The 8,807-nt window shown below is 32.3% G+C and overlaps 1 protein-coding gene and 1 long non-coding RNA gene across 4 annotated transcripts; both read right to left on the bottom strand.

Moving 5' to 3' along the window:
* Positions 1 to 1,087: 1,087 nt before the first annotated feature.
* LOC101500514 (uncharacterized) lies at positions 1,088 to 3,640 on the bottom strand. 3 transcript variants are annotated; one of them, XR_012163284.1, is made up of 7 exons: positions 3,287 to 3,636; positions 2,996 to 3,058; positions 2,854 to 2,899; positions 2,382 to 2,445; positions 2,118 to 2,183; positions 1,835 to 1,973; positions 1,088 to 1,428 (listed from the first exon to the last, which is right to left on the bottom strand). It is a non-coding gene; the product is annotated as an uncharacterized lncRNA (long non-coding RNA). The 3 variants fall into 3 exon arrangements; XR_012163283.1 differs by lacking the exon at positions 2,854 to 2,899 and having other exon boundaries at positions 2,382 to 2,802; positions 3,287 to 3,640; XR_012163282.1 differs by lacking the exon at positions 2,854 to 2,899 and having other exon boundaries at positions 3,287 to 3,629.
* A 238-nt stretch (positions 3,641 to 3,878) lies between these two features.
* Positions 3,879 to 7,497, bottom strand: LOC140918654 (putative disease resistance RPP13-like protein 1). The gene is made up of 2 exons (XM_073368626.1): positions 5,781 to 7,497; positions 3,879 to 5,647 (listed from the first exon to the last, which is right to left on the bottom strand). The coding sequence occupies exons 1-2, from the start codon at positions 7,495 to 7,497 to the stop codon at positions 3,879 to 3,881; spliced, it is 3,486 nt and encodes a 1,161-aa protein (XP_073224727.1).
* Positions 7,498 to 8,807: the final 1,310 nt, after the last annotated feature.

The following is an 8,807-nucleotide window of genomic DNA, read 5'->3' as shown; positions in this document are numbered from 1 at the left end:
ATATAGTCTTTTCCTTATGGTTGAGGGGGTGGGAGGTAAAACAGAGAGGGTGCACGGTACATTCCTCCATTTAACATGGGACAACATTGACGAAAAGAGATATTAGGCCAAAGTTCAAACACAATATAATATGTTAAGTTGGGACAAAGTTAGAAAGGAGACTAATTGAGGTCATGGTACCTCAAACTTTTATAAATATTTTTAATACTAGTATGTTGTTATATTTTGTTTGTCATTTTATTTTTGTGAACTTTTTATCATAGTTTATATTGAACCTTTTTTGACTCAATATTTTGGAACTTAAACATCTTTTAACTAAGTAAAATATAAATCAAGTCTTTATTGAAAACCTAATTTGTTATATCTTTATTAAAACACCATTGCCGATTCATAAGGTTCAGCCACTGAGATTATATGATTGTTTATATTGAAGATGAAATTGCTAAAAAAAATACCTCATATATGATAATTGTTTGACAATATTAACTTTAGATATATCTTATAATTTCTTGTATATATTTTACATTTAAAAAATTATTTTTCTTTATTAAATTATACTTTTAAACATAGTCCCCCAATACTTTTTTTTCCCTGATTAGGTCTCTGAAATTACTAAGTATATACAGTTATCCAATCAATAAATTCTATAAATATTAAAGAAACATAAAAATGGGGGAAGAGAATAACCCTAGGTAGTACAATCAAATCATTAAAAGCATTAAACCCAACACCATAAAATCATTATGCTGAATTCTACAAAACCACATGTAAGCAAATCATCTCATAGAAGTACCTAGTTACAAAAATCAATTATTTTCATTTTGTTTAGTTTTCTGCATATACCCATTCTCATAGTAATAGAATCAATTAAAATTGAGCCGGCCGCCAATTTGAGATTGGACGGTTGAGATTGGAAATTGCGTGGCACAGTTACTAGCATAAATCCCAATTGCATGGTGTTTCCTATTTATTTTTCACCATTTAGATGTAATATGCAATTCTTTTCTGCCTTTGCAAGTTCTAGATAATTTTCTCATAAAAATCGAACTGTATAAACAAGCTCATATATATGCTGGCCATATCTTCATCCTGTTTTCGAGCAACTTAGCAATGATTTTATTACGATATTAATTTTACTAATGAAACTCATGTCCTCTTTACAGGTATAGCAAAGAATTCAAACACCAATATATTTTTAAAATCAATGAAAAGATGATGCTGTAGTGTCTCTAAGATGGTTCTTGCTTTCATGGCTTCTGCTCTTCATGATTTGGATGCACCTTTTCTGAATGTTTGTAAATATAAGATGAATGTGCCGTGGCTATTGTCGAGGATATCTCTATGAAGGCCTGCATATTCCTTGGACATCATTCAGATTTGTTGAGAAAACAATTGGACGAATCTACCTCCAGTTGGGAAAATACAAACCTAACATAAACATTTATGCAGATACTATGTCAATTTCGATGGTGCTCATTGTTCAATAGAACAAAGCAGTAACCAGTATATAGAAAATAAATTAGGCGTGGACAATATTGTAGGCACTATTGCTTGCTAAGAGACTACAATGAATTTGTAGCATATATAGGATTAGAGGTAAACAAAGCAGACTCTATTCAAAATTACTATGATAAAAGCCTAACTACCAACAAGAAAAGCTACATCATGTCAGGCCTGGCGAACTGCATTGACCGTGTCGTGATCAACACTGATGCATAGCAGGAAAAAGTAATTTTTACATATGCAAAAATAACATGATCTAATAGAAAGAATGTGATGCTTTGCTTAGTTAAGATCATACATTTAAAATGAGTAAAAATGAAAATGTACATACACTTGATAAAACCAATTTTTTCACTTCCTTTTGGGCAGCATCTTTGACATGCTCCTTTCCAACACAAGACATGCCAAAATCACACATAACTTTGCGAAAGAGAAGACTTGTAACTTCGTTTTCTGAATCCTGCAATGAACTAGAAGACTTTATAGTAAAGAAAAGCAATATATAAAACTCAAGCATAGAAAACTCATGAACAAGAACTTGTAAAAATTAATGAACTGAAGGAGGGAGAAAAATGTAATAAATCATTAAAGTTGTAGTGAAGGAATTATGGTACCTCTAGGCGTCAATACAAGTCACTTGCAGAAAGGACTAACACTGTGAAATTGAACAGTGTTGCAGCCTAAGGTATACAACAAACAGTTTTATCAATCACTTCATGCACATAGTCTTCAGTTTGGCTTTAAAATGGCAATGGGGCATTAACTTTTGCCATATTAAAAAAAAAAAAAGAATAAGAAAGCAGGACGAGCATTGGACCATGAATGAAGTAAAAGGAGTTATGTTCTAACTTCAAACCAATCAAAGAGGAAATTTATACCTGAGATGTCAGTGCTGCCATCTGGGTGCAAGCCCATCAATCAAACTTGAAGCCCAGGGTAGATCTTCAAACAGGATAAAATAATTCAAAAACAAAGATTAAGCCACCAAATCTGGTAGATGAAACGATAAACAACAAAATGTATAGTCTCAAAAATCAAAACATAATTAATTTAGGATCAAATAACTTCCTTAGGTATCATAATTGCAGCTGGAGAAAAAAAAGCATCTGTCTTCATATCCTATCAATTTGAGGTGGTAATGGAAAAAACATAATGGATGCAAACACACAATACAAAGGTTTATAGAAAGTGGACCATGACCAAAAAAGGTTGGATGCAATGGTGAGTTCAACAACCTATGAGAGATTATTCCAGTTGGACGAACACATATAGTATTATCTAGGTTATCCTGAATTATTCCTGTGATGCAATTCAAACATTAATAACTATTATCAAAATATATCTTAATACCTGAAAACGACTCAGATGCCTAGTAGATTGCTCTACAAGCTCATCTCTAGTAGAAAAATGGCGATGAAACATTAACTTTTGTAATATTAAAAAAGATGGAAAAAAGGATGAATATTAGACCAATCAAAGAGGAAATTTATACCTGAGATGCCATTGCTGCCATCTTGGTGCAAGCCACAAATCACACTTGAAGCCCTTGGTAGATCTGCAACCAGTATTAAATAATTCAAAAACAAAGACTAAACCACCAAATCTGGTAGATGAACTGAAACATATCATCTAAAAACATTATATAGGATCAAATAAAATAACTTCTTCCTTAGGCATCACAATACTAGCTGGGAAATTAAAAAAGAAAGCATATGTCTTCAAATATTGCCTATCAACTTGAAGGTAGTGTATGGAGAAAAAAAAAATAATGGAATGCACTCACAAAAAATATAAAGGTATCGAATGAGGATCACGGCCAACAAAGGTTGGATGCAATGGTAAATTCCACAGCCTAGGAGAGGATCAAAGTTTAAGCTCTGGATAATACAATTGTTGGGAAAGATGCTTACAATTGGACAAACACGTTTAATTTAATCTAATTAATCCTAAATTATTCCTATGAAGCAATTCAAATATTTATAAATATTTTCCACATATTTTAAAAATCTGAGAAAAAATAGAAGGTTGGAATTAAGACAGCATGGTACCTCTTGGCCTATGCATGTTACTATTGAAATTAACAATATTAATTGATGATGACATAATAAGAAAGAAACAAAAAAGAATTATTTGAGTGACTCACCCGGGAAGGAAACTCATGTGATCAATTCGTCGTCGATAATTATGTTGGGAATGTGTGAAATCTTACGCCACTCTTTCCAATTATATGTGCATCGCCATGGCACAAATCACCATGTAAAGTATGATAAAACAACCATAGATTGAAAAAACTTAATCAGAACAGGTGGTGACAAGGTGATGTATTTTCATTTTCATTATTCCTGTTACATTCTACAAAGTAAATACTATAGGCCTCAAAAATGTATGTTATATTGCTTCCTCCGCAAACTTGCTTCCAGTAATGGACAGCGAGTCATACTTAGTACTGAGAGAGAGGAAGGTAATCCTTTTTTTGGCAACGACTTGAGTTTGAGAGCATTAATAATCTCAAGGTTTTGGAGAGAAATGAGATGTTGAAACCACTTCCTATCAATTCTTGTATCATTAAGACCACAAATGCATAGTGTCACGAGAGATGCCGGTAGCAATGGCACCATCAACATGTTCACCGTATCACCACCTTTAATTCGCAACACCGACAGCCGATTGAGATGTTTCCAAGTTGGCGTATTCCACATAATCCCTCCAACAGAGCCAACAGTCAATACCTGTAAACTGATAGGTAAATCATCTAGGACAAAAGATTGAAGATTTGGTAGATTATCAATTTCCATTTCTTGAAGGTTAGTTAGAGTGTTCATTGCTTGTGGTAGTGAAGAAAGCTTCTCACATTTCCAGATTACAATATAAACAAGGTTTGGAGTTGCTAATCCACCTGGAGGAAATGACTCAAACTCATTACAATCCCATATTTTGATGCTTCTAAGAAACGAGAGACTTTTTTGCGACGCATCTTCTGTAATTAATATCGATTTTAGATTTTTACAGCCCTCGATAAACAGACTCTTGAGCTTTGGGAGAGCACCCAACGAAAATGATATCATTGAATTACAGCTATAAGATATTTTCAATTCCTCGAGAGATGAGTAATTGTACAAGTAATCATGAGGAAGAAACTCTAGATTCTCACAATTACTGATTATAAGAAATTTTAAAGTTTTTGGTAGACCGTCTATTGGAAAAGACGTCAGAGATGGAAAGCCGTCTATGGTCAACTGTTGAAGAGAATTGAGATGGAACATCAATTTGCTGAATACATCTGATAATGGAATTATAGTTATATTATTGCCATTATCATATGAATGTCTTGACTCCACTTGCAGATCATGTTCCCTCAAGTCATGTTCAGTTAAGGAAGGAAGTTTGTCATGTATGTTTCCTATCAGTTTTGGACACTTAATTAGTAACAGACTTTTAAGACTAGGAAACTTTATAGCTGTACCTCCTATCATGTTCCACTTCTCCAAATTAGGCATATCCTCAAAGTGTAGAGTCTCTAACGAGGGAAATGGTTGAAATGAAGGAGAACTATCACTTCCATAAAACTCATTACCAATACTCTTTAATGAAAGCATCGAATCAATAATGAGTTCTTTCAAATTACCCAATTGACCAACGGGTGGAAGCCATATACAATTATCACAATTTGAGATCCTTAAATACATCATGTTGCCAAATATAAAATTACCCAACCAATTTGAAAAGTTGATTCCACCATAGCCTTTGATGGTGAGACTTTTCAAATTTGTTGAGGGTTGCAAATGTTCAAATACAACACTTTGAATTTGTGAATTTGAACAACTACTGCCAGAATCCCATTCTAAAGCTAACTCGTCTATTTGTTCTTTCATCTTCATACCAGCTTGAAAAGCTTCAAAGGGATCATCAACATTTTGTAGTTGGGAGATGGAAAGTTTTCCATGTAGGTGGGGAAATTTTCCTAGCTCTGCAACATTCAATCCGCCATTAGTTTTGCTAACAACAAAGTCAGACAAAATTTGGAGATTTTCTAGTTTGGCTATTTGTACGGGCATCTCCCTCAAAGCAGTGTCACTAACGTCAAGGTGGCGTAGATTAACCAATTTTCCCATGTCCTCTGGCAATTCAGTGAGCCTTTTACAGCCTGACAACAACAAGAATTGCAGATTGTGAAGTTTGCATGTTTCAGAAGGCAACCTTTCAATCTTAGTGCGAGAAAGATTTTAAGTACCGCAAGTATAATAAATTTCCAATAGAGTTGGGAACCTCAATGATACTCTTGTAGTTTGACAAAGATAATACGCGTAACTCTTTCATTGTTGGCAGCAAGTCATGTACTACCTTGTTCGATAGTAAACAAAGAGGAGATGGTTCTTGTAATGGTAATGCTAGAAAGGTACTATGATCTTTTAATCCATCCAATTTATCAAATTTATTAAATGGGTCATATAGTCCTCTATTGTATGACAAAATCTGTACTCTTTCAAGTAGAACTGATGAAAGCTTTGTAGCTAAATCATGGATGAGGTTATGCATTTCAAAGTTTGCTTCATCATCATCGATAGATCGTCGTTGAATCAACGACCATGACACTAGTACATCAAAGTATTCTTCTCCAACTTTTTGCCAATTTTCTTGATTTGTGGGTAATTCTACTAAACCTTCTGCAATCCACAATTGAACTACCATCTTTTTATGTAAGATGGACTTCTTTGGAAAAATTGAACAATATGCAAAGCATCCTTTTAAAGGAGCCGAAAGATGAAGGTAGCTCGATTCTAGAGCATTGCGCACCTCATAATTTGCCAATCTCAAAATGTTACTTTCTAGCCCAAAACTATGCTCATCATGTTGAGGCAACATGATGCAATGAAAAGCCTTTCCAAGTATGACTGCAGCTAATGGTGATCCATAATATTTTTCTGCCAAAAGAGTACCTATATTGAAGTTTCTGTAGTTAAATGCTTCACGAGAATGTGCGGTAATTATAGCCTCACAATCTTCATTTTCGAGAGATCTCAAATAGTGGACAAAAAGAAAAGTTTTCATGGATAGTGCAACTCTTTCATTCCGTGTTGTGATGATGATCCTACTTCCCATTTTCCCAACATTAAAAATGTCCATCATATATATCCAATCGACATATTTTGCATCCAACACATCATCTAATACTAACAGAAACTTTTTAGTACTTAAAATTTGCAGCAATGTCACTAATAAAAGATTCTGGTCAATGGTTTTCACATCACTAGTGTCATTTCTTTTTGCAATGAAAGATTCAAGAGGTTGAGAATCCATGTTATCACTACTGATTGTTGGGGAAGTGATAGATTCAATAATGGTTTTAATAACAGTCAAAACATCAAAATCATTTGAGATATATGCCCACACTTTTAACTCAAATTTGTCCTTTACTTCGGGATCGTTGTAAAGGAGTTTAGCAAGGGTTGTTTTACCAATCCCTACCATACCAACAATGGAAATAACTCTAATTTTACTATCAGAATCACTAGACAGCAAAATATCTTTAAGTAACTTTTTGTCATCGTCTCTTCCATAAATACAAGATTCATCAGCCACTGCAGAGCTTGTAAGATTTCGAAAGGGAACATAATTAGAAAAACTTAATCTTTCAATTAAGTTTTGCTTGTAAGAATAAATTCGACGAAAAAGACAAGCTAATTCTTTCCGCACCTTAGAAGTAAGAGATTGGATTTGATTCACATAGTACCCCACATTGCCAAGTAATTTGCCAGCTTTAAAAACATCAGTTCTCAACATAACCAGCAATTCTTTTACATCAGCATCGGTAAATTGTTCTTCCTCAGCATCGTTAATTACAGTTAGAAGCCTCGACAGTGTTTCCTTCAGATTTACCAAGAGTGAAACGTCAACATTTGTATTCTGTAAGACGAGTAAGAAGACACGAGAATCAATATTTTCCAGTAATTCCAAGAGGAGAACAAGTGTTTGTTTTGTCACAATAGTAGCCATCATGAATTGATAGAGTTGCTGAGTTGAAACAAATTACAACAAAATGAAAAGTGTTTAAGAAAAAACTCACTCAGCTCCTCTTTCATTTTTGTGAGTTTCCATTTAGTAAGTCAGTCAACTTATAAACTTCTGAAAGAAAGACAGACGTGTTGGATTTTTGAAAAGTCTCCCTCATATTTATTAAAATAAAATATTACAAACTCTTATAATTATATATTTAATATTTACACTACAAAATATCTCACTATCTACAAAAATAAAGTCATTTTTTTTTGTCAAAATATATAGAGATTTAATTACTATTATATGTTTCTGAACTGTTTTGAAATTTTTTTGAAAAGATCTTTAAACTAAAAAAATGTTGGATCTATTAGTGATAAATTATCACTGCAAAACTTTAACAATGAAGTTGTTGATAAAAATTGTATGTAGTAAATTTCAAGTGAGTTGTTACATTAGTTTTTATGTTTCGATTCGCTCCACTAGATGCAAATGGGATGCAAAGTAAATCATCTCTTCAAGATACTTAGAAAAACTTTGATATAATTTGCTCTAACACACCAATATCATCTTTCAACAGTATGTTAAGAAATAATATTTTTTAAAAGTCATAGAAGAATAGGATGGTTTAGAATATAAAATTGATGAGATAAAGTAGATAGCTATGATCAAATTTTCGTATTCTATTTTATTAAAAAATAATATAATTTATAAAAAGATAATATCATTTAAAAAAAAATTACAACTTTTAGTTGTCATTCAATTTGTAGAAAACGTTAAAATTTAATTGAATAGTTGCAAGAGAATGATGGTTAAACATTATCCCTTTTCCTGCGGTCAATAGGCACGCAATCACTCTCAATTAAAAACAAAGAACGATAAAAGAAGGACAAATAACGATAAAGAAGGACAAAGAATGATAAAGAAGGTCACTAGTCACACAACCACTCTCAATTAAAAAACAAAGAATCATAAAGAAGGTCACTCATCTTGTACTATGGAAGGATTTTAAATTTTTAAATAATTAATTTGATATTAAATTTGTTTTAAAATATATGTTGATTAATTTTAAGATTAATTTATTAATCTTGTACATATTAAATTAAACGAGTGATATAAATAATAAATATTATATTGTTATTTTATATATTTTTTTAAAAATAATATATTTTAGTATAATATTTTAAAGAATAAAATTTTATGTGTATATGCGTGTACATAATAAATGTGATATTTTCATGTGCATTTTGACTGGTGTTAAGTGTACACAAAATTATATCTCAATTATTTTTAACTATTTTTTATTTTTA

This window comes from Cicer arietinum, chromosome 5 (genome assembly GCF_000331145.2).
Source record: "Cicer arietinum cultivar CDC Frontier isolate Library 1 chromosome 5, Cicar.CDCFrontier_v2.0, whole genome shotgun sequence".
Taxonomy (NCBI): domain Eukaryota; kingdom Viridiplantae; phylum Streptophyta; class Magnoliopsida; order Fabales; family Fabaceae; genus Cicer; species Cicer arietinum.
The sequence above is the reverse complement of the archived record's forward strand: the minus strand, read 5'-3'. Positions and strand labels throughout refer to the sequence as shown.